Consider the following 26,879-nt stretch of genomic DNA (forward strand, 5'->3'; position numbering starts at 1 on the left):
GTCTTGGTCAGATTTTTGGACATAAAAAAAGTAATTATATCCATTATATTATTTGATAAGCAATATGATATTGTCGCAGCAAAGAAAAAATGTATCCTGGTTTGAAAATTAATCCCATGCATCCCTCTCTCAACCACCCCAGAAATTTAAATGTTTGTTCCCTTCGGTCATTTTAGGCACTGTGGTGGTACATTCATGTTCCATGGACCTTCTGGCAACACAAACCAGCTGGCTTGTCTAGATGTAACAGTTAGTTATTTCGTCTGCCATTTACACACAATCTGATCTCTTCGGATTGGCCTGTTCATACATAACAAAAGCCAGATGATGTTTTGTTGGACCTTCTGGAATACCCAAAGCCATGGGCCTCATTTGACAATCGTATGCTGTCTGTCTTTTAGTAGTTTAAACAAAATCTAATCTCTTCTATTGGATGACCTTTATTATAAAGGTCAGCTGACATTTGGCATCATGGAACACTTGTATCAGTTGCAGGGCTGTTCATGGACAAGAGAGAAGAGATATTAGACTATCCTTTCCATCTGTATTTCTGTCCACTCATCCTTCCTTCTATATCTTTACCTTTGCTTTCACACAGTAATGGCCATAATTGTTATAGGATTTCAACCAACATTTTGGAAACAACTAGATGAGAACTTAGCTGAGTGAATTGACCATGTTCTACTTCAGAATTTAGCAGTCACAGTTCCTGTTTGTCAGACACTTTTGTTTCTGCACAATAATTATTATTTGATTTCTTCTACGTGTGTTATGCAGATTGTTGTTGATGAAATAATGGCTGAGTTTGATTTTGGCAGCATTTTGCATCTACTTTTAGCAGAGACATAGGCCCTGATTGTCTGACCTACCAAGTTTCTTTACCAAACAATAAATCCTTTACTTATTACTGGATTTCAACCAAATTTGGTATACTTTTTTGTATTGATCAGACCTTGATGGTATTCATTTGTCAGCATTTTCTGCAATTTTTTAATTAGTTGTAACCCTCTGATTTTTTTAGCCCCACCCAGTTTCATTTCCAAATAAAGATTCCCATAATTAATTGTTGGATTTCAACAAAATTTTATTATGCAGCTTGATATTGGCATGTTCAGTTGTCTGCATTCTTTGTCTCCATTTATCAGAGTTATTACCCCTGATTGCCAAACCCACCCACATTCAGGTCTGCACAAAAACTTCCTTAATTATTAGTGGATTTTAACCAACTTTGGTGACACATTGCCTACTTTTGATTGCCAGTGTTCTTCATCATTTAGTGGAGTTATTAGGACTTTTGTTTATACATGATAACTCCCTTAACTAATATTGACTTAACCAGATTGTATAGGCAGCTCGATAGTAGTAGGGTACAACAAAAAGTGTTGGGGGAGGGACGTCATTTCCTGTCACTTGTATGCAAAATCTGATCTTTTCCACAGTATGACCTGCATAGCCAGGGTCAGCTAACATTGCCCACCTTGCGGGACCTAATGGCAGACCCGGAGCTATGGGGCTCTGTAGACAACCACATGCTGGAAGTTCTTGAGATGAAATGCATCACTAACATGCCACAAGTCCTTTCCTATCAAGAATTCATCAACATAGTAAGTATTTTTATTCTTCTTTTGTTGTCTTTTTGTGTTAGGAGAGAGTGAAAGTAATTAAATTTGTGTTGAGGTTGGCATATGGACAGTGTCCAATCCCATTTGGGAGATTACATCAATGTATAAGACTTAATCAACACTAATTTTGGATTCTGCTATCCAGATATAACTGGCATTGCAGTATATATAGCTGATTGATGATTTAAAAGTTATCAATAATAATCCTAAACCTATGATGAGAAATTGAGTTTACTGGGATTTATCTTTAAACTTTTCAGAAACAAATTTTCATTATTGAGAATCAGAATTTTCCCATATTTATTTGTAGCCGTAGACCAGGAGAGCTTACTGGATGGCATGTTGTCAATCATCTATCCATACATTGGCACTAGTTATCATGACTTCTTCTAAACTACTTGTGGTATTGTCATGAAACTTTACATACACATTCATCCCAAGGTCAAGCTTTTAAAATGAAAATTGTGCAGCTCGGACATCCAGTATGAAAAACTTGTTGGTCCTAAATGGAGATAGTTCTGCTTGTACATGCTATAATGGCTACCATAGTGGCCATCTTGAAATCTTATTTTCGCAGCTTCTTCTGAGTGGAAAGACATATTTTCATTTGGCTTTGACTACAAGACCCGATTGGATGGACATATCATGGGGCTTTTGCTGCAAGACTTCCAATGATGTCCAGTGTTAAAATTTGTAGAGATGTCAACTACATTTCAGGTAGATGTTTGACCCATGACAATAAACTTCATAAACTTTTGCTCGCCATGTGCAGAAGTGTCAAAATTGAACCCATCATTGCATATTGGACCCATAATTTTCATTTTATGTCCACTTTTTACTCCTAATCTCAGACTTATCCAATTGTATGCAATGGTTTACCTGTCCATGTGCATTTTGGGCTGGTCTGCTTTAGATCTCAGGCCCAAAAGTCTAAAATCTATCTAAAACTCCAGAACTGGGAAATTTTGGATTACAAAAAATTGGGTCTCAAAAATTTGGTTTTTCTCGCTGTTTTCTTATGTTTATAGAAAGTCTACATTATTTGGTATTTGTCTACTTTTCTGCAATACCATCCAGTTTGGTGTATTATAAATGATGTTGACATTGTAGAGCTCAGAAGTTAGGTACAACCTGCGTAAATGTGGCATGCTGGGTTAATGAGTTAACGTGTGCTTTTGATGGTTTTAATCTCATCTTCTCCATTTTGGAAAGAGTTATGTCCCTTGTCAAATTCTTGTCTTCACATGGAAGCCAATGGAATATTGATTACAGTCAGCCTAAGCTTAGAACCATTCATTTGAATTTTCGTAGACCTTAATATACCTTTTGGGGTTTTGTCTCATGTATACTAATTTGGACATAGAATGTTGCTTGTAATCAGCATATAAATCACCATATATTGCTGCAATTTTTAATGTGAAAAATATTTCTAAGACCTGGATATGTCTTTTGGGGTTTTGTCTTATCCACCTTATTTACCATATGTTTTTGGACTGCAACAAATAAATACTTTATTTGTCATCCGAATACATATTAAATTCTTTAATTAGGTGTCCAAAAACATATAGGCTGACAGGTGAAGATAGACCACTCATGTCCATGACGAAGTTACCGTTAGCTCACATGACGACGTGCTGCCATGAAGTAAAACAAGTATTTTGTGTAACACCACGGAAAGGATAATGAATGAAAAACAGGCATTACTTGCCTATTTTGATTATTTGATATATGTCCATCCACCAGAAAACACAGCAATACATGACAGGCATTACTTGCCTATTTTGTTTATTTGATATATGTCCATCCACCAGAAAACACAGCAATACATGTATTAGAGCAACGATTGTGTTCGTATTTTCCAAAAGAACTGCCATATTAGTAATCTTGCAATCCACAGTTTAACCCTCTGCTAATCAGTGATTATTAAAGTCTACATTACAAATGCACGCAAGCTTTATTTCTGTGTAATTAAGATATTAATACAAACTAAATAAAAAGATTTTGGAATTATAATTCTGAAGATATTTATGACAGAAACATTTTAGTATTGAGAGTAAAAATACTGGTACATGTATGATGGCTAATCTTAGAGCACCAAGAGTGAGAGGCTCCATATGGGGTGAGTGTTGTTTGCATGCCTAGGAAGGGTATAAATAACAAGCAAATTGCAATACATGTATATGAGTTGGCGTGATTAATATGTTGGTATTTTTAAAAATAAAAGTGATCTCTTTGTTGTGGTTCTCCTTTTTTTCCACCAAGCCGAGGGTAGCTTCAGAATGAGCAGAGGTTGCCAAGCTCAAAACAATCGACTGGTCAAAGATTGTTTTGATGCATGTCGGAGATTTCAAGGTGTCTAGGTGATAATTGTTAATAATATAACTTGTGGGATTTCTTTGACAGGTGTGTTCAGAAAAAAAAGACAGCCATCTGGATTTCATTAAAAGAGCACATGATATACAGAACGTTTAGGACCCACAATCAATATTTATCGTCTATAAAGAGGTTTATTACCTGTAGAACAATAACTTTGTTTTAACCTTGGTATATAATGCCTCAGGGATAATGGGTTTGTTTTGTTGCAAAATGCAAATAATTTTACTAATCCATACTGACTCTCTGATGTATTGTTTAATGATATAAAGCAGGGGTCATGGTTTTAAATCAAAGCCATAACTGTCACACCTGTTTGAAGTGGTTTCGTGTGTAACAATGTTTACACTGACAACCAATCATATTTTTGTTAGCCGAATCAAGCTGTTAGAGCCAAGTGGTCTAAAGTGCTCTCCATTACTGATCACTGCCATCTTATCTCTGTCTGCGTGGGTTCGAGTCTCCGATTCAGCCAATGTGGGTATGTGAGAAAGCTTGCCAGTAGCTTCTCGTGGGTCGGTGGTTCTTTCAGGGTTTTTCCCAGCTTCTTGCTACACCATTAATACTGGCTGCCAATGTATAGCCTATTGTGTGCTGAAAAATGGCGTTAAGCCCTACAACAACAACAAGCTATTAGAATATAAGGTATAAATAAAATACCCGCCAATATCAGAAGTTTATATACTGGATAGCTGTCATTTTGAAACATAATATTTTTAGTACTGTAATAATTTTGATGGATAAGTTTATCACATGTTATGCAACAAGCGAGGAGGCGCTGCCTAGTTTGTGCAGGGACTCTTTCTTGCTAAAATTGTCTCCAAATAGGCCAGTAGGCCATCCACAGAAGCAACCTCAAATTAATGATTCTGAGGATGCATCACAAAAAGAACCGCCTACGAAGAAAGCTTCTCCAGATGACGAGTCTGATTATCTTGAACCCGAGAGTGCTCCACCCGGTTCTGTACATGGTCACTATAAACATTATACTTTAAAGCAAAAGCAGGATATCGTTAACAATGGAAAACTTCTGGGAATTAGACCTACAGTGGAACAATTCAAGATTCAGAAATGCACAGTGAGTACCTGGATGAAAATTGACTTTTCTGCAGATCTGAACTTGAACAGACATTTGCCTAAGTGTGGACGACCCATTTCATATGGACAAGCTATAGATGATAAGATAGCTCAATGGGTGCTCACTCAGTGTGACTTACAAATTCCAGTCAGTGTTGAGGGAATTTGTATATATGCCAAGGAGCTTGTCTCAACAGAATTTCTGGTCATTCTTGGGGAGAGAGTTTCATGAAAAGACTTGGGTTTGTGCTCAGAAGCAGGACCTCTCTTGCCCAATGTTTACCTAAGGATATTGGAAGAAAAGATTGCTTCGTTCCACAAGTTTGTGATGGATAGATGTAAAGAGGATGATTTTGACGATAAATTTATTATTAACATGGACAAGACACTGATGTACTTTGATCTTGTGCCAGGGAAAACGGTGGACAAAGAAGGAATGAAAAGCATTCTGATTTGTACAACTGGAGCGGAGAAGAGACACATTACTGTTGTTTTAGCCATTGCAGGTTCTGGCGATGTATTACCCCCAATGATTATTTTCAAGGGAGAGAGACAACTAGATCTGAAGGCACCAAAGAGTGGATTATCGCAGTTCAAGTGAAAGCATGGATGGACAAAACGCTATTGCATTGAAGAAATTTATTTACCATTCACCAGAAGAGAGCGATCACTATTTTAGTGATGGTTTTCATTCCGGACTCGCATCACTCTTTACATGAAGAAACAGTTGCAGTGCGGAAATGTTGTGCCAGCAATAATACCAGGAGGCAGTACATCCAAGTTGCAACCTCTTGATGTGAGCATCAATAAACCTGTCAAGAGCTACCTCTTCCACAGCTGGACAGAATACATCAGGGATCCTACAAATGCTATAAAATCATCTGATGAAAGCATCAATGGACAGATCAAGACAGCCAGCAAACAGACTGTATTGGACTGGGTTGTAAATGCAATGGACACATTGAAGGAAAAGTGCACAATGATAATGAAATCTTTCAAAGTGTGCAGCGTCAATGTCAATCTGAGTGGAAGTGAAAACACGCTGATCAGAAATGACAAACAATTTAACAATATGGATGATGATAGTGATACAGAATTTGAGGGCTTTTCTCCTGAGGACCTAAAAAAGGCTATGGACAAGCTACTTGAAATTGAATAATATATTTAAATATATTACTGCATTAAATCATATTTCTTTTCATTCTTTGATATTTATGGCTTATTAAAATTTTTTTATCTATCTATCTATATCCATCCATCCATCCATCCATCAGATTAAGATTAAGAATTTTAAATTATATTAGTTCATGATCACATTAAATAATTGCCGATCAAATGAAGTGAACTTTGTATCAGTTAAATTAATGGTAAACACGCTATGAATTTTACATTAAAACGATGCAGCAGATCTTCCTAGATTGTGTCCAGAAACATAAATTGTAGACAAAATTATAGAGGAGCAATTTCCAAAAACTTACAAGGCATTTAAATATTATATCCCCCCCCCAAAAAAAAAACAGTGTCCGAAAACAAATGGTGTCTGAAAACATATGGTAAATATGTGGCCCTTGTTGATCAGTTTCATGTCTTTAAATGTGATGTTGCTTGTGTTGACAAGTCAATGAAAGAGATGGCATTTCACACCATCATTTACAGGAGTTATGCTCCATGAATGCTCGTTTTGCCAAGCTATGTTTACCAACACGTGTGATTCTTGTAAAGGTCATAAGGAGCAAATTGTAGTGAGAGGGTTCTTTGTGATTCACCTGGCACTAATAGCTCTAGTTTTGTTCCTAGATCTGTATAATATTTTGAAGAAAAAAAGTCCTTATAAAATAACGACATCAGTGAGAAATATCGGAGACATCCAGGTATACTTAACAATGAATACAGAAATAACTCAAGTTGTCCACCATCTTTAGTTACCAAACTTTGTGGATGGATTGTAAGGAAGTACCCTCTTGATGTTGATGTCAAAAGTTCAAAGGTAAAGGTTATTAAGAGAAATAAGACAAGGGTTTCCACAAAATAACAGTTATTCATCATGGACCAGAAGCAAACTTTGTGTATGTCTTGTACTTGGGGTAAGGAAGAAAGCTATGGGGAGTGTGTGTGTGTGTGTGTGTGTGTGTATGTGTGTGTGTGTGTGTGTGTCAAAATTTCAAAGGTCAAAGTCACTGACTGCAAGAAGAAAAATGATGGTGACTGAAAGACGAAACAGGGTTTCTCTGCAAACATTTCAGATATCAACTGCAGACCCTCACCATAGCTTGTTGATGTCTTCCATGCTGGGTTAGGAAAGAAATCTGTTGATTTTGAGGTGTAAAGATCAAAGGTTAAATTCATGGGGAAAAAATGTTTTACAGAATTATCTTGGTTCTAGATTAAGTTCTTTGATCAAATATATAGACATCTTGGACTTAGTGTAATAAATAAATCTATTGATTCTGGGGTCTAAAGTTCTGAGGTCATGGTATGTCATAATATTGGTTTCTCCACGGTAAATTTAGTTCAGGATGACATAATCGGATCAAAGCCCAGGTCACTTTGATACATTGGTGAATACTCTCCAGAGCTGAGCATGCCCTACTAGTGCCTACATGAGTACTATGGTCATGTCATGAGTCATTTACAGTGCTCTTGTTAGAATTCTGTTTTCGAGGTTTCATCTCAAATTGAGACTGACTACAGAGCCTGGTTGGCTCAAACTGAATTGCTTGAACTTGTTTTCAAGACATGGAGTGCCTGGAGGAATACTTGTAAATTTAAACTTTGCTGGGCCAAAACTATGGATCACTGAATATGATTTCTTAGATCTTTTTGGTGTTACATCTATTGAGATTCCATAGTGCCATATGCACTCGTTTGTAGGTCGATTCAATCTGCAAACAACAAAGATCCTGATCTGCCATAGCATAATGTGCCTGCAGATTAGGGTTGTTCATTTAATCAGTTGATTTCTCCTAACAAACTGCACAGGTCCTAAGATTCTAAGATCAGTTTGCTTTGTAAATTAGAGATTCAGCAATAATAGCCTAATTAAACATCACTGAATAATTAATTACACTTTGTATATGCCTGCGGTAGAATAATTTTGCATGTTGGAATTGGGTAGTTACCTAGTTTGATATGCAGCCTGGTTGAAGGTATAAATCAATAAAATTGGCTGCTGGAATACAAAAAAAAGGATTTTTTAAAATTGAATTATATGTTTTTGTCTTATTTAAACTTGTATATTATAGAAATCCCCAAACTATAGGTCATAGTTCCACTGGGTTCACCAATTGAAAATGATTGATTGACAGTTGTCAACATGTCAGTCACATTTAGTTTTATATAGTTGAAGTCATTAGAGCAGATGCCTTCTGGTAATCAATTGAAGCCGTGTTTATCAAAAGACTAAATCGCTGCCTCTGCCTGCATCCTTAATAATTAATGTAAAACTGATTTGTTAAGCTTTAGCACTTGAACCAAACTTAGCATAGTCCACAATTCATACAGTATATCCATTAAATTTTAACGGTCACACTTTTAAGTTTGTAAAGGATCATTCTTTTATTATCAAAGGATTGATTAAAATTATAAGCTCTTGCTCTCAGTTGGAGACATATATATAAATAGAGATAGGGTGCCATATATGCTTGTTTATAAGATGAGTCCAGCTGCAAACTGCACAGACCAAGATCTGCCCGTCGTGTCTGGATCTCTGCAGTTTGTTAGGAGAAATCATTCAAACAAACAATATAGTCCCTGATCGACAGGTGCATTATGGTACAGATCAGGATATTTGTTGTTTGTCAACTTATAAGTGAGTATATACAGTATTTGCCATGGTTAAAGAAATATAAAATGTTCTATCAGATTTTTCTTTTAGACTTTAGTTGTCATAGCTGGACACAGATACATGTACTTCAGACAAAGTTCGGATTTTAGGAATGGGTGAGAAAAGTTTTCTTCCATTTTTTCTGAGGTACAGTATCAGTTTTCGGATTTGATACTAGTTATTGTCATTATGTCTTATGATTCATCAACTTACACTCAGCTCAAATTGACTTTTTTTCTTTGTCATTGATAGTTGGAAAAAAAAATACCCCATAAATTTGACAATTTCCCTATGGCCTTTTTATTCATGCATAAACTAGTAGTTCTTGTTCCACTGTATATGCAATAAGGTTACTCTTGAGGTATACTTATTTTTCAGTAGAAATGTCTTGTTGTGTTAACTCCACCTAAGAGTATAAAGAAATGAAAGCATTAATTTGTTTTAGACGCAGGGTATATTGTAATCATCATATCCATATTATGGTTATCACCTGATGATGTACATACTGACATCACTTATAGTATATACTCACTTGTAAGTTGAGCCAAACTGCCAGCAACAAATATCCTGATTGGCTGTAGCCCTAAATCATCATAAAACCATTCAGACATTATTAACTTAATGTGCAATGTAATTGTGAGGAAAAGAGTAAATTTTGTATCAAATTAAGTCATCTTTCTCATTTTCATTTTTTCAGTCTGTATTTTCTTAAATTTACATTTTTAGACATGGTCTCCACTGTGTTGAAATGTGCAATTAATATTCTCTCAATTTATCTAAAGTTCAGCTATATTTGTATTCAGGATACATTTAAATCTTATGCATGGGATAGACAGCCACAACAATTTTGAGGATATTTTGAAACACATTTCTAGATATATCACATTTTCAAATTTTTAAAAGGTTGATTAAGGAAAACAATCAACCCTTGCTGATCTGACATCCATTGTGACCAAACAGTAGCAATAATTTTTTCATCAGTTCCTTTCCTTAACAGATGTTCTTATGGACATGAGATTTTCACTTACGATATGTACTTTGTCCTTTACGAAAATGGTGATGATTAAGCCTTCATTATGGTTGCCATAGTGGTCATCTTGAAAATATTTTATAACTGTTTCTCCTGATGTCATGATGTAGTGTCAAGGGATTTTCACCCCAAAACATATTATGTTATGTAGTTGTCCCTATGTTAAATTGGATATGTTGGAGTTAAGACACACGGTCAAGGTCACATCATCCATAATATTCCTCTGCATGATAATTTATACCTACACCATTATTTCAACAAACTTTATAACTGTTTGTCATTGGAACAACAACAAAATTCAGTTGATTTTGCTTGTTGTTTATATACATTACTATTAAAGGCAAGATTGCTATTCATTATCCTAATATTACCAGAATTCAACGACTTTTTAAAAGAGTTTTTTGTTTTTTGGTATCTGTAAAGGGCTTGATGGCCAGCAGTTATATATGTTTATACTAGACTAGAAATACTGTACAGTGTCAAGCTGGACAAAATGTTCTCTTTTAGCATCTTGTTAACCATTCATTTCATTTTGTTTTACTTGTTACTTATTTAGTAAAAATATTTTAGAGTTGTGCTTTTTAACTTTCAACCGAGCAATTTTGTGTTTTCTGTGCTTTGTAATTTGTTGTTTTATGTGATAAGTACAATGATAGATTTTCTTAATTCTCATAGAATAATAATAAAAAGTTTTTTTCTTCCTCTAAAAGTGTAGACATATTTGTAAATATGAATTGCAGACATTGTAAACTTAAATAAGAAACTTTTGAACTAAGGTTTCCATGGATATCCACATTCCGTTTTGTATTACTGTAGCTTGGTATTTGTTCCAGTCAACTGTGTCAGGGATATTTGATAAAACATTTTGTTTTCATGTAACTATTGAAGTATATAGACAAAATCTAATTTTTCAAAAGTACAAGACATACGTTTAATATATCATAGACACATTTGGCCAATTTCTGTGTATTATATTTTGTTATCACAAGTTTTCAAAAAGATATACATGCACTTAGAAGTATTTGAGATATAAATTTTCAAATAATTTTGATTTTTTTTGCAAGAGATTTAAATTTGAATTGATATTAAATTGCTCTGAAGAGATGAGATATTTGCTAATGAGATATTTGAAAATTAATATATGTGTTTACAGTAATACCTCGAACATTCGCAAGGTTAGGTTCCAGAACCAGTCGCGGATCAGGAGGAATCGTGAATGTTTGGTACGAGTCACTAAAAATGCTAATAAATGCTTATTTCTAGGGTTTAAACCCTAAATATGACCCAAATCATGATCCCAAAGCACTTTAATTTCATTTAAAAGTTAGCTTAATACATTACCCTTAAAAAGAGAAATAAATGGTTGACGTAAAAGTAGAGTACAGTATCGCCTAATGGGTATTTGCCACACTAGCGCATTTACAGTATGGTACATGTATACATGTACTAATATTACCCCTATACTAATTCATTGGCTGCCGTTTTCTTTTGCACTCACAGTAAGGTAAAACCAAGTAATGAATGGGACTGTAAACTTAATGACTGACGTTTTCTTTGTCATTGTCAGGAAGGTAAACTAGGTAAACTTCATATGTCACAGAAGTCATATAACGAAGGTACAATTCAATAAAATAAAGAAAACATGTACGTAGAGAGTACCAATGAAAATTTCGCGAATTCGTGAATTCGCGAATCCAGAAACGCGAATGCACGAGGTATTACTGTACTAGTTATGCAATTAGTCACCTTTTGGTTCCTTGATATATAATTTACTGACCATACTCTAATTATGGTAAGTAATAACAATGTATGATTTGTTGTTTAATGACACATCAACACAAGAAAGATCATATTGTTTAAAAGCAATTTTAGGCCAACCTGACCCGGTCAGGGCAGAAGTCAAACCTGCATGTTTCTGGTTTGGTGCCTGGCATACCAAGCGTTGAGATGCTGTCATTCCCAAACAGCTGTTGAATCATACCCATGTAACCAACTTTTACAACACATTGTTTGAGATACATCTCTCTGACTCTACACTGTACATGATGATGTGATATTGCTATTAATAGACATCTGTCTGGTAAAAGTGGTATGACTAAGTGGTGGAAATTGATATTCAATATTCCATTTGTTTGATGATTAAGTTAGTAGTTGTGGTGAAAATGTGTAAGGCCTAATGCATGCAGTTGTAATGTTTCATATTTTTTGACATAAAAGGTTTTGTTAATGGTTTTGTAAAGCACACAAGCACTTACTTTATCGAGGTAAATTTTCATTTAAATTTTTGAGGTTTCAAAAGTAGTTGAACAGTGTTTATGAGAAGCATGGAGTCCCTTAGTTTAATGTTATAAAAAAATTGAAATTATTCAATAAATCTCTTTCTAATCTCTCAAAAATCTGATTGCATGTAGCTTAGAATTATGCTTTAATCTGATGTTATGTTACAAATATATGGTGCGTTACCTGTGGCAGAGTGGTCTTAGGTGCTTGCCTTTACAGATCACTGGCATTGCACCTCTGTTGGCATGGGTTGGAGTCCCAAGGTCAGCCAACATGGGTATGGGAGAAAGCTTTCTAGTGACTTCCCATGGATTGGTGGTTCTTCCTGGGGTTTTCCCCAGCTCTTCCTCTGAGATATTGGCCGCCATGTATAGCCTATCGTGTGCTGAAAAATAGTGTTAAGCCCACAACAACAACACCAACAACAGATACATGGTGTTTTTGAAATCTAGCAAGCATGCACAAGAGCAAAAGTTGCCAAAATCTCAAAAGTTAAAGAAATCACACTTTTCGATGCAAAAATCTTCAGACTGTCAATTTTTAAACTTTCAACTTGAGTTAAAGTTTTATCTGAAAGGTTTCAAAGAAAATATGACATGGTCATAGCTTGTATCTTCCAATTCTCCAAATCCATCCTCTAGTTTGTCCTTCCTTTCATCCATTTTAACATGCAAATGACTAAGCATATTTTTTTTTTAAAGTAGCTTTAATAAGACTCATATGGTCATGGGTTTGATGAGGTAACAAGATGTCCTCTCTTTTGGGCCTTCTTGTTGTTGTTGTTGTTGTTGTTGTGGGGTTTAACGCCATTTTTCAGCACGAAGAGTGCTTTAGACCACTCGGCCACTCGGGGCCCCTCTTTTGGGCCTTGCTTAGCGTAGAATTATTGTCATGCTCAAATAGTTTGGCATTCACCTAACAAGATATATACTTACATGTAAGTTAGATCCAGCTCCAAACTGCATAGACCATGATCTGACAGTGAACAATATGCTGGCAGGTCAGGGTGCATGCATTTTGTTAGGACAAATCAATAAAACACAAAACAGATTTTAATCCACCAGTGCAGTATGTAATGGCAGTTCTAGATCTGTTTTGTTTGCGATTGGATCTGACCTGTTTGAGAGTATATACAGCACATGAAACTGTGTCAATCATTTTATCTGAAAACATAACCATGTTAGGTTTATTCACTTCACAAATTTTTATGACAGTTTTGTCATTGTTTAACTTAAAATTTGACTTTTTGCTGCAAGTTGCAATGCAAGTGTACTGTGGGAATCTTCATTAACACAAAATTGAGCAATTTTGTCAAATGCAACTATACATGGAACTTGAACTTCAGTCAAATCTATCTTATCAGACACTTTCATATAAAGGATACCTGCTTATAAGACATAGCATTTTGTTAGTCCCTTTTCTAAATTTAATTACTTTTTCAGTACCTGTATAAAGGACACCTATCCATTGAGAAGAAAGTGAGATGCTTTGAATACCATAACAGACAGGTTTCTCAGTATTTGTCATTATTAAATTGAGAAAGATTTCAAGAAAACAAAGTGGATACAGTCATGAAATTTGAAGAACTTGAATAACGTTACTTTTTATTGGGCCTGGAATTAATATAACTTTTAGTTATTAAAACTTGTGGTTCTAATTAAGTCCAATCCTTCAAACATTGCAGGAATATTTCCTTGTAAAAATATAGCCTGGTCTTAAAATGCTTCACCAACACTGTTAAAGGACATTTTATCTCAAAGTTTCTAATAAATTGTCATTCCCAGTCTCTAAATTGAAGATCAGGCCTTTGGTAGATAATACTCTATCTCTATGCCTTTCACAACTGATTTAGAAGTACAGTGCTCCCTGACTATAAGGTCTCTCATTGTAACATGGTTCCTGTTATAAGATGAGTATAGTCAGGGATCTCATGGAGACCATTATTTAAGTCATAGTCAAAAATTAGATATATAATTTACATCATTATAAGGTTGTCTCACTATAAGGCAGTATGCTCTCTGGCTCCCAAGGACAGTGTTTTAATAAGGGAGTACGGTATAATGTACTTCCTTGTAAGGCAGTCTAAGATAGTATACACTAACTCCCATCGATAGCATTATAATGAGGTTGTATTTATGATTTACTTCATTATAAGGTTGTCTTACTATATGGCAGCATACCCTATGACCTATATGGATAGCTTTAGAATGAGTGAGTACTGTATAATATACTTCATTATAAGGTAGTCTCTATAAGTCAGTATAGACTGACTCCCATGGTTAACATTGTAATAAGGGAGTACAGTGTAATGTACTTCATTATAAGGTAGTCTCAATCTATAAGGTAGTGTACTCTATGACAAGGATAGCATTAGAATAAGGGAATACTCAATCATATACTTTATTATAAGGTAGTCTCTATAAGTCAGTATACACTGACTCCATGGATAGCATTATTATGAGGTAGTATTGTGTAATGTACTTCATTATAAGGCAGTCTCAGTCTATAAGGTAGTGTACTCTATGACAAGGATAGCATTAGAATAAGGAAATACTGTATCATATACTTTATTATAAGGTAGTCTCTATAAGTCAGTATACATTGACTCCATGGATAGCATTATTATGAGGTAGTATTGTGTAATGTACTTCATTACAAGGCAGTCTGACATTAGGGCAGTATACTCTATGACTTATTTGGATGGCATTATAATGAGGCAATACTGTTTAATGTACTTCATTATAAGGTAGTCTCGCTATATGGCAGTATTCATTGAATCCCATGAATAGCATTATAATGAGGGAGTACTGTATAATCTACTTGTAAGTTAGTCTCACTTAAAGGCAGTATACCCAATGGTGCCTATGGACAGCATTATAATAAGTGAGTACTGTACCTATATAGTTCAAGGATTATGGGGAAATGATTTGTCATCATTGGTTTACTGATTTATTGAACAAAAGCATGACTGTGCAAGTCAGCCAGCCTTTTCTCTAAATTTTCATAATTGACCAAATATTTGAATCACATTTCAGATGAGTAACCGTAGAAACCCAAGCTTTCGATTGGCAGTAGAAAGTCAAGACAGAGCCACCATTTTGTCTGTTTCAAACTGTGTCTGTCAAAGAGATACACAGCACTCATCATCATGTTTTGACAAAATGGTACGAAAGATAGCGAGAAAATATTTGACTGATGACTTTGATAGGCAGTATTATGAGGACCAGTACACTTGTTGTCCCCCACCACTCTTCGTACCTATTATTACATTTGTAGAGGTAAGATCTCAAAATCATTCCCTACAAGTATTTGTTACTGTTAATATTCTCTTTTTTGTGAAATAGATTTTCTTTAACATAGGAAAACATTTGTTCTGTGAATGCTTTATTTTTACATTTTCAAATTTATTTGTAAAATATATGAACTATATGTAATGCACATACCTTTGGTGAATATTTTGTTCAGTTACAGATAGAAATAATTTGTGATTAAAAATGCACACACAGTTGCATTGTTTCTGCAAGTCATCAGACACTAGCATTGTTTCTGCAAGTCATCAGACATTAGCATTGTTTCTACAAGCCATCAGACACTAGCATTGTTTCTACAAGCCATCAGACACTAGCATTGTTTCTGCAAGTCATCAGACATTAGCATTGTTTCTATATGTCATCAGACACTTGCATCTACAAATCAGAATTACTCGGACATTACTATTATTTCTACAAGTCAGTTTTACTTGGATACTTGTATTGTTTCAACAAGTCAGTTTTACTCTGGTTTGTAAATGTTCATTGCATTAGTTGTTCACAAATTGAGTGACACAGCTGAATTCATCCAAATATTACTGATGTCGTTAGACATTTATACAGTATGCACATTGCCAATTAGTAAATTAGGAAAATTTAGCATTGTGTTATATAACAGCTTAATTTACAGAATTCAGACAATGTATCTAAATAATTTTACATAAAAAGTTTGCACTATTTAGGGTTCTTGATAACCAGAACCCCAGATATTTCAAGCACCAATTTCGGATTTTTTTGTATGGAAATTACAAATTACAGGTAAAGTCACACATGAAACCTTGTCATACACATGAAATTCAATGAGAAAATCTATTATTTTCAGCTGGATGAATGTTAATTTAAACAAATCCAATTTTTGATGTGGTGAATGATTTTGATTTGGTTTGGTGCTTTATGGCACAGCAACATATATAGGTTATTTAGTGCTGAGTCAGTTGGAATAATGTGCCTTGCCCGACCCAATGGTAGGATTTGAACCCTGAACCTTTTCGGTCACGAGTCCAGCACGCAAACAACTGAGCAACCATGGCTTCCTGTGCTGAATGAACTATTGATGATATTCTAAGGTCATAGGTGCAGTTCATCTCAGCCAACTTGACCCCTGTTGACATTTTGCTGCTTGCAGCACCATTTGCCTGTCAGTTACAGATATGCTGTATTATGCTGTCTTACAAACAGTCACCATATACACATGTTTATTATATGCGCATTTTTTTTCTCCGTTGACTTTACATTGTCAGAATCGTTCAGTATTTTACAATATTGCACACCTTCATATTGTACTCATGTGTAGGACATGTGTGCTCAATAGTGTATTAGGAACTACTTTGTAAACAAATCATGTAAACTCGTGTAGCAGACGCTTTACATTTTGGTTGATTAAATTTGTTTCTGAATGAATTAAAGCAGATGTTTCATGGACTGCCACATACCAGCTGCTTTGCTACATTCTGCGTTAACTTTATTGATACATTATTTCAGATTTTGGTGATAGATGCCAGATTTCATAAAATTGGTGGGTACCTACTAATAACATGCAAGTTACAAGGTATAAACTGTCTTCTTTAGCTGGTAATAAGAATGGCAAAAAAATATACTTACAGTTTTACATCCTGAATTTCCTCAAAATGTACTTTCTTAGTTTTGCAAATCCAAATTACATGAGCCATGTCATGGGTTCTCTAGCTTGATTACACATTTCAAAATTGTACTGTAATTTTGACTATATTCCAAGTGCAATTAGATCCTCCTTACTGTACTCAAAATCAAATAAACATTAAATTCAATAGCGTCTTTTTGATAATTAAAATGGAATGACTTCATATTTTTCCCACATTATGATTTCAAACATTCCATGGCAGAACAGAAACACACTTGCAGATGTCAACATGCTGCTCCATCACCAATGAAATCTAATGTACTTCATGTAGAATTGGCACATAAATCAAGTCCATAATCACAAAATTTCGTAGACATGACAAAAATACAAAAATCTATTCATTCCAGATCAAATGTAAAAGTTGTTGCAATGCATATTCATTCACAATATGACTCTAAATTTCAATTTTAAGTAGACCAAAACACCATTTTCTTTCGAAAGTTATGGCTAGCGCATGACTAAGTTCAGATTTAAGTGCACATTAATAATTCTGTTGTTGTATAATCATGAATCTGCACTTGTGTATTTAGTTTGGAATATGGCATACATTCAGTTACTTTGTTTCGTGTAGTGTAATTTTGTTTACATAATTAAGCCTTAGGTAGAATAAGAAAATGAGCATATAATAAAAAGGTTACTGCATTTGTATGGAAAAATATGAAGTTGTTTTGTCAGATGGATATACTGCACTCCCAATGTTTTGCAGTACTTCCATCCAAAAAAACTCGTTCATATTTTCCCATACAAAATGCGGTAACCTATAAGTATGTCAAATCCAACTGCACACTACATGGACCCAGATATGCCATTGCATAATGCACTGGCAGATCTAGATCTGTGATGTTTGTTAGGACTAATCAGTAGAGTAGACAACATTTACCCTGATCTGCTAGTGCATTATGTGACACTTTGCAGTTGGACTTGATTAACAAGTGAGTGTATATGTCAACACGTTCATTTACCAGAATAATGGCACGTGCAGCAAGTAAAGAAACTGAAGATATTTGAAACAGGAATTCACTATGAACATGGGTCCAAATTGGAAAATTAAACAATACTTACCAAATGAAAGTTTGATAATTTCATTGAACATGTAGTACTCTTAAGGATCACAGGAGATGATACATAGGTCACATGACTTCTCAGTATTTAGAAAAGTCATATGATACAAGATTAGATAGAGACAGTGAGGGTGGGTGGGTGTGTGATCCCTGTGGGTACTACTGGTTCAACTGTACAAGGTAAATGCAATGGACTGGAGCTGATACTAACAGTTTTTCACTGAACGTCAAGTCAGATGTGATAATATTTCTGGAATGTTGACTTTTTGCTCCAACCAGCTGTTTTTAACGTTGTAGATCAGGTACCTTTGCTTAAAAAGTAAAAATAGCTGATGCCATTTTTGTACTGTGTGGGGTAAAACTGTCATTATTGATGCCAGTAGCATGCAAGGTGGATTTTAGCCATCTTGAAATAGTTGTCTCTGCTCAGTGCCTGAAAATGGGCCTGGAAACTTAGAAATAGTTTGGCTTCATTATTCCTAACACTGTTGTCCTATCAAATATTCTACAAGGGTAGTGACTGTACAGAGTTGTCTGTGAAATGTCTGTCTGTTGCATAAGCTACTATGCAGATTTCACCCAAAAAGTTTCCTGCACATGATTGCATAAAAAGATCACTTCTAAAGATTACTCTGTTCTTAATACATTTAAATTTCTAAGATCAAAAAACAGTTTGCCCTCTTTGCCAGAAAGTAATCCCACAAACATATTTGTATGATAGAAGTTTGTAGGAACGTGGTGAAAGCAATTGTACATACATTGGCACGATATCGTCATCCTACGTGACTAAAATAAGTCTGTTGTTAAATACCCTTTTCATAAAATGTTTGAGCAATTGGTGTTGAATCATCTGACAAAACTAGAACTGTGCCAATAGCAGGTTTGTCTGTGTATCACTATATCCTAATCCGCTATGAAAATGTATATTTAAGAATTCCAAAACTAATTTGATAAAAATGGAGTAATTTGTTTTTAGTCACAAAAGCTCATCCATTGTTGGAGATATGTTCGATATTGTAACAGCGTTGACTGTCTCCAAGTGGAGCATAAAATATCAGAAATTGAATGCAGTAAATTTCTGTTTTCCATAGTGTTCCAGGTAACTGAAACACTCCTGAATGGACCTTTCTCGGTGGATACATTATGGTGGGGGCCTGTGGAAGAAATAGAATCTCTGTTCTTGGCATTATGTACAACTGATCTGAAAAGACAATAGTTTGGGGAACCATGGCTGAGTACTCCAGATTGGGTGTTACTATCTCCCCCTCCCCGTCCTCCAATTTCTGTAGAACTTTGACAATTACAATGAAAGGGGGAAAAACAAATGGTAGAATGTGTACAGAAATGGCATCCAAAAGTTAAGTTTTAAGGGTCTGGGTTGTCTACCTCTACTGGTCACAGACCAGAAGAGCTTATGGTCTAGTTTGTTGTCCATTGTCCAGCATCTGTTGTCCAGGATTCATCCATCCATTAGCACAAGTTTTTTTTATCGCTACTCCTCCTAAACTACTTGGAGGATTATCATGAAACTATACACACACATTTCATTCCATGTTCTAGTTGGTCCTAGATGAAAATGGTGCCACTCAGACACCCAGTGTGGACAGTGTGATTGCTTCTACTTCTGAATGGATGGGGTTTTCACTAAAAAGACTTTTCTTATGATATGTTATTGGTCCTAAATGAAACTGGTGCTGGTCTGATGTCCAGTGTGACCACCACGGCAGCCTTTTTAAAAATCATGTTATTGATCCTTGTGAATGGATGGTTATATCAACATAGAGTTTTCACCAAAATACCTCTTATGATGTTTCATTTGGTCCTAAATAGAAAATGGTGCTGATGTGGGATCCATTAGGGCTGACACAGTGACCATCTTAAAAATCTTGTTATCACTACTCCTCCTGAATGGATGGTCATATCAGCATATTGTTTTCACTAAAAAAAAATGTCTTTTGATGTCTAGTTGGTCCTAAATAGAAAATGGTGCTGATCTAAAGTCCATTGTGTTAGCCATTTTTGAAAATCTTTTTGTCACAATTCTTCCTGAACAGAAAGTAATATTGACGTGAGGTTTTCAACAAAAGATTTCATCATCCAGTTTGTCTGAAATGAACATGGTGCCAATCTGGCATATAATATGGACTCAACAACATGGCCATTTTGATAATCTTGTTATCGCCACTCCTCCTGCATGGATGGTCCTACTAGCATGAGGTTTTCACTTAAAGATTTCTTATGACGTCTACTATCTCCTGTTTGTAAATGGTGCCAATCTGATATCCAGAATGGTCACCATAGCAACCATCTGAAAAATCTTGTTATTGCTACTCCTCCTGAATGGACAGTCATGGTGATAAGGGGTTTTACCAAAAGACTTCTTGTGATGTCTACTTGGTCATAAATTAAAATGGTGCTGATCTGATGTCCAGTATATGGGCATCTTGAAAATCTTGTCTTAGTACATGAAGTCCTTTTAAATGGAAAGTCGTTTTAGCATAGTTTCCATCAGAAGAGTTTTTGTGGTGTCTGCTTGGTCCTAAATGCAAATGACTAAGTCCCAATATGGCCACCATGGCGGATATCTTGAAAATATTGTTATCTCTACTTCCAAATTGATGGCAATATCAAAATGGGGTTTTCTCCAGCAGACTTCTTATGATGCCTAGTTGGTCCAGAGTGAAAATGGTGATTGTCCTGTGTTACAAAAATATGTTTTGTGTCACTGAATTTATCTTGAGGTTGAAAAGTTTTCGTTGGAAATTAGTTAAATTCAATTTTATATCCATGTAAAATCTTTAAAATCCAAGTGTTGGAAATTATTTTTTTCCAATTCTGGAAAAATGATGGTGTTTTGCCAGCAAGGAAATTGGCAGGAGTGTTAATAACACTGGAAAGAAAATCCCTATTTATTTGGGAAGTGAAAGATAGAAGTATCCCTACAAGTACTTACAGAAAAGGTATCATTGGTGGCAGCATCTAATGCCAAGCTGAGCCCTGTCCCCATTTGGTCTGCTTCTATTTGACCTTGAAATTTTTTTGTTTTAACAGTGATTCATTGTTGGAGCCAGGATTGGGCTGATTTCGTCCTAAAAACATTGTCACAGCGTGGTGAAGATCTGTGGGAACATTTCTTAAAAAAGGTTTGCCTGGCACTTTCTGACCAAGATATTGGACCTCATTTATTACAACTTTGCACCTAGGTCATTCCCAGTTGCCAGTCACTGGGTTATTACATGAACACAGCTGATGATAGGTTATGTTCAATCTTGGCCTTATCTTTCCTGATCTGATTAGCTGCATATAAAATGTTCGTGAGAAGGCAAAAAATGTCACTTGCTGAAGCACAAAATTTGTTGCCTGTTACTTTCTTCATTTGTGAGAAAAAGTTAAAAGTTTCATTTGGAATACGAAGGGAATGATGGCATTGACCACATGACATTTTTTAACTTGGATGTCAAGAAAGCTATTATTGTTTACCTTCAGCAGTGTTAAATTCTTACAGCTCTTTGACCACAAGTACTGGTCTGATAACTGCTCCATCTTGTCAGCTGACACTTGAGTGCACATGGAAGAATTTACAACAGTTGCCAGTTTAGCAGAGCTACAGGATGTGTTCACTCATGGAGTTGGTAGAACTGTGCCAACACTGCCACAAAAATCCACAGAAAACCCTTCAGAAAGTCACTGGCAACATTTTCTGCAAAGAGGCCTTCTAAATTGTCTCCTGGTTTTGCCTGAGTAAATGAGTCCTCATTGCTATCATAAACTTGTGACAGTTGAAATTCCTGCCCCTTTTTGCACTTTTTAGAAGATGATACTGCCAACATTTAGCTTTGAAGTGAGACCACATTAATAGACAGTTTTTGTAACAGATCTGTTTGTTGCTGCCACGACTGTATTCATTTGCTGGGCACTGATTATTTATCTGGTCCTCAAGTGACCATGTTTGTGTCACTTGACTTTCTTGTGATATTTCTGAAGATGAAGATGGTGATCCTAGCTCTGCAGCCATTGATTGAAATTGCTCTTTGTAATCTGATGAACTCCAACAACATGTTCAGCCTCAGCATCATCAACCATATTGATAGTAGATGTGGTTGTTGTGGGTTTCCAACAAGAACAAACCCTTTCTCATTTGTAACCATGCTTCGTTGGCCATTTCTTTAAGATGTTGATTTACAGAACCCTAAAAATAATACTGGCTATTCAAGAAAAGTACATTTTGATCATAATATGAGGGCTCGACCATTTAATAGGGGAAGAGGGGGATTTGGGATTGGCTTTTAAAAAATGTCCAGCCCTTGAATAAATTGAATAAAATACACTATCTCTGATTTGTTGAAAATAAAACAGCTAATTTTATTTGGAATTTAAGTTGAAGAAATAATTATCTTCAGATAAACAATTGCAGACAGAAAATCCCAAGGCCTCCCCCCCATTAAATGATTAATCTCTAAGTGGCCTATAAAGCAGGTTTGAATATACATAGTAAAAGTTGTGAGAATTCATTTATTACAGAATTGACAGATCATTACTAAAATTTATTTAATTTAATAGGCTTTATTAATTTCAATATCTTGTTTAATTTCAGGTTGGCTTTTTTATATACCATTGTTTAGATATGGGGAGGATAACACTGAATGGCCCTGTTCCGGTCAATAGTGTCTTCATATATCGTCCTGACCGCAGAATAGAGGTCTGGCGCTTCGTCTTGTACATGTTCATCCATGCAGGGTATGTAGTAGTTCTTCCAATCTTTTTACCCCTACCCCCCCCCTCGTCACACATTTTTTAAACAAATTCCTTCCCCTCGTTACACATCATCACAAATGTGTGACCCCCTCCCCCCCAGGTGTGTGACATCATTTATGGACGGTCCCTGTCCACAGGGAATATAGTATGTATTAAATCATTGTGTGCAATATTTATATGTAATAAATCATTGTGTACAATATTTGTATGTGTTAAATCATTGTGTACAATATTTATGTGTAATATATATCATCTAAAATATTTATGTATAATAAATCATTATATACAATATTTATATCAACAAAGACTAACATAAATCTGTCTGTCTGCACACTAATTAATAAAAAGATAAGGTGTGTTTGATTCTGCCCTACTGCATTTGTGTATAGTTTGATGGAGATGGCTGTTTTAATTAATAAATAGCACCTACTTATATAATTGACCCTATACTTTTTTCAATAGGACCAGAGTGCATGGCAGGATGAATAACAATGGCTTCCTTGCTTGCTACAAATATATTTATAAAATACCATTTCATTCATTTCTGTATAGCCCTTTGGACTGTGGTAACACACTTGCTTACACCTTTTTGGTCACAAGTTGGATTCCCAGTTTTGGCATTTTTAAATAAGTACTTTTTTCAGTTTGAGGACAGTACATTATGCAAACGTCAGAGTCACTGAGCGTGCTTATGTAAGTTTTGGGAAATTGAACAACATACAAACCAAGGTTAAACTACCTTTTTAAGGTTACATCTGAGCTTAAGATAGCATTTATGTGTCGTTTCAGATGGATCCACCTCTTTTTCAACATGTTAATCCAGATTTTAGTAGGATTACCTCTAGAGATGGTACATGGTTCTTGTCGCATAGCAGTGGTGTACATGGCAGGAGTACTTGCTGGTGGGTATCAGTTTCTTGTATGTATTTAGATGGAATTCATGTAACAACTAGTCTTGTGTGTATGTAGATGGAATTCATGTAGAGTCTTGTATGTAGATGGAATTCATGTAAAGTCTTGTGTGTATATAGATGGAATTCATGAAACAATTAATTTTATGTGTGTGTTGATGGAATTCATGTAACAGTGAGAACTGTGTGTATGTGTAGATTGAATTCATGTAGAGTATTGTATGTAGATGGAATTCTTGTACCAATTAGATTCATTTGTGTATGTAGATGGAATTCATGAGGAGTCTTGTGTGTATGTAGATGGAATTCATGTAAAAATTAGTCTTGTGTGTATGTTGATGGAATTCATGTAACAATTAGAGTTTTGTGTGTATGTTGATGGAATTCATGTAACAATTAGAGTCTTGTGTGTATGTTGATGGAATTCATGTAACAGTTAGTCTTGTGTGTATGTAGATGGAATTCAAATAGAGTCTTGTGTGTATGTAGATGGAATTCATGTAAAAATTAGTCTTGTGTGTATGTTGATGGAATTCATGTAACAATTAGAGTTTTGTGTGTATGTTGATGGAATTCATGTAACAGTTAGAGTCTTGTGTGTATGCAGATGGAATTCATGTAACAGTTAGGCTTGTGTGTATGTTGATGGAATTCATGTAACAGTTAGTCTTGTGTGTATGTTGATGGAATTCATGTAACAGTTACTCTTGTGTGTATGTTGATGGAATTCATGTAACAGTCTTGTGTGTATGTTGATGGAATTCGTGTAACAATTAGAGTCTTTTGTGCATGTAGATGGAATTCATGTAAACAATTAGTCTTGTTTTTGCAGAGATAAAGATCTAGTTAAATTTTAACTGAGTAGTTTTTAATTAAATGCTTTTTTTGCTTACCGGCACATTAAGTAGAGCCATGGTGGCCATCATTCAAAATGCATTGTGCATCATCCATCAACAATTGCTTGTTACCACTCTAGAGTCCATGTTTCTAATCTGATTTCAAACAATTTTGAGACGTTGACCTATATCATCAAATTCTTGGACGAATTCAGTAATGAGCAGGAATCAAGGGTATTATGAGGTGATCTTGCATCAGTTTGGCTGACTTTTTATGATTCTGGATGTCATATGTCAGATCCAGTTTTAGTAAAACTTCAAAGGTTAGTTTATATCATTAAGACCTTGGACAAGTGTGATAATAAGTGCAATACACAAACATTGATAAAATGATTTTGAATCTGATTGGCCTAGCTTGCTAACAATTGGGAGTCAGTTTTTAAGATTGGATCTTGAACCAACATGGAATATATGCTTATATCAAGATCTTGGACAAATTCAGTTATAAGCAGAATAGGCTTAAATGATGAAGATCGTGGATGAGTACAATTATGAGATTTTGCCATGCATATTGATGAGGTGATTTTGCCATTTTTATCATAACTTTAGTGACTGTATCTGATTATGTTTTTGTCAAACTTGGTGAATATCCTTATGTTCTCAAGATATACAAGATTTTATTATGAGGAAGGTTTTCTTTTATTAATAAGGTGATCTTGCATATGATTGTCTGAGCTTCTTACCATATGACAGATGATATTTCTGATCTGTCAGACTTAGTAAATAGGGGAATATCATCAAGATGTTGGATGATTTTTAGTATGAGTGACACCTGTGCATATTTATGAGGTTAACTTGCATATGATAGTTCTTTTGTTAGCCACTCTCGAAACTGTATTTTTTTATATCCCACTTTTATCAAACTTGGTAATAGACTTAAATCACAAAGATCTTAGCCATGTTAGATAGTGATTGAGATCAACACATACCATTGAGGTGATCTTGCATCTAATTCTTGTATTTCTGATGTGACTTTGATGCTTACCTCATCAAGATCTTTCACTAGTTTGATAACTAGCAAGATTTATGCATGTTAATAAGGTGATCATGCATCTTATTTACAGAGCCTGTTATCACTCTGGAAATTCGATGTTGATCAAACTTGGAATGTGGGCATATGTGATCAAGAATGCATGAGTTTGGTAAAGCATGGGATCCACCCATATTTATGAGTTGATCTTACACATGATTGGCTAATCATATTACCACATTTAAGACCATGTTTCTGATCCAATTTTTATCAAGTTTGGTAAATAGGCAAAGTTGGCAAGATGTTGGATGAGTACAATTATGAGCAAGAGCCATGCATTCTGATGAGATGATTTTGCATCTGACTGGCTGAGGTTGTCAACACTTAAGTGATTCTGTTTCTGATTTTTATCAAACTCAGTAAATATGCTTTTTTTTTTCTTTCTTCTCATTATTGGCAACAAAATATAGGACCTGGCAATTTTCTTTTGTGACAGCATTGTTGGCTGTTTAACCTTGAATATACAGTCATAGGTTTGGAGTGGAGAAATTCAAAGGCACCATGAAAGGAAGCCACAAACATGGATATCAAATGCATCCTGGTGACTTTCAGCTTTAGTTCTTATGAATGACAGTAATCTACCATCAGATATGCATGATATTATTAAACTAGAAACATATTTTTTAAATAATTTCCTGCAAAACTGCTCTCTAGAATTTAACCTAAGTTGGCAGAAACATCCTGCAATAAATGCTTTTCAGGTTTTTATAAATGATGCTGATCCACAATCAGGTTTTGCTACTTTTATCAAAAACAGGAAAAAAATATTGAAACAACTTTTCAGGAACTGCTCAGCAGAATTTGACCGGATTGGACAAAGTTTATTATCGTATTAAGGATTCTCATATTGATACAAATGGTGTCGATTTACCACTCATGGCCACCATGACTAAAATTAGAAAATCATTTGTAACTGCTCCTCAAAACCACTCAGCAAAATCTGACCAAGTTTGACAGAAAGCATTCTGGCATGAAGAGCTTTTAAGTTTGTACACGAAATTGTAATTCTGCCTTCAAATATGGCTTCTTTTATTAAAAATTGAAAAACCTTTC

The 26,879-nt window shown here is 35.1% G+C and overlaps 1 protein-coding gene across 1 annotated transcript in view; it reads left to right on the forward strand.

Moving 5' to 3' along the window:
* LOC149802938 (rhomboid-related protein 3-like) overlaps nucleotides 1-26,879 on the forward strand; it is a 72,165-nt gene that overhangs the window by 33,091 nt on the left and 12,195 nt on the right. Inside the window, exons 3-6 of the mRNA XM_089952452.1 lie at nucleotides 1,440-1,604; nucleotides 15,241-15,483; nucleotides 22,829-22,971; nucleotides 23,779-23,891. Of these exons, the coding sequence (XP_089808578.1) occupies nucleotides 1,440-1,604; nucleotides 15,241-15,483; nucleotides 22,829-22,971; nucleotides 23,779-23,891 (664 nt within the window). The remainder of the gene's footprint in view (nucleotides 1-1,439; nucleotides 1,605-15,240; nucleotides 15,484-22,828; nucleotides 22,972-23,778; nucleotides 23,892-26,879) is intronic.

The sequence above is a fragment of the Sinohyriopsis cumingii genome, chromosome 3 (assembly GCF_028554795.1).
Source record: "Sinohyriopsis cumingii isolate HCF-2022 chromosome 3, ASM2855479v2, whole genome shotgun sequence".
Lineage (NCBI taxonomy): Eukaryota > Metazoa > Mollusca > Bivalvia > Unionida > Unionidae > Sinohyriopsis > Sinohyriopsis cumingii.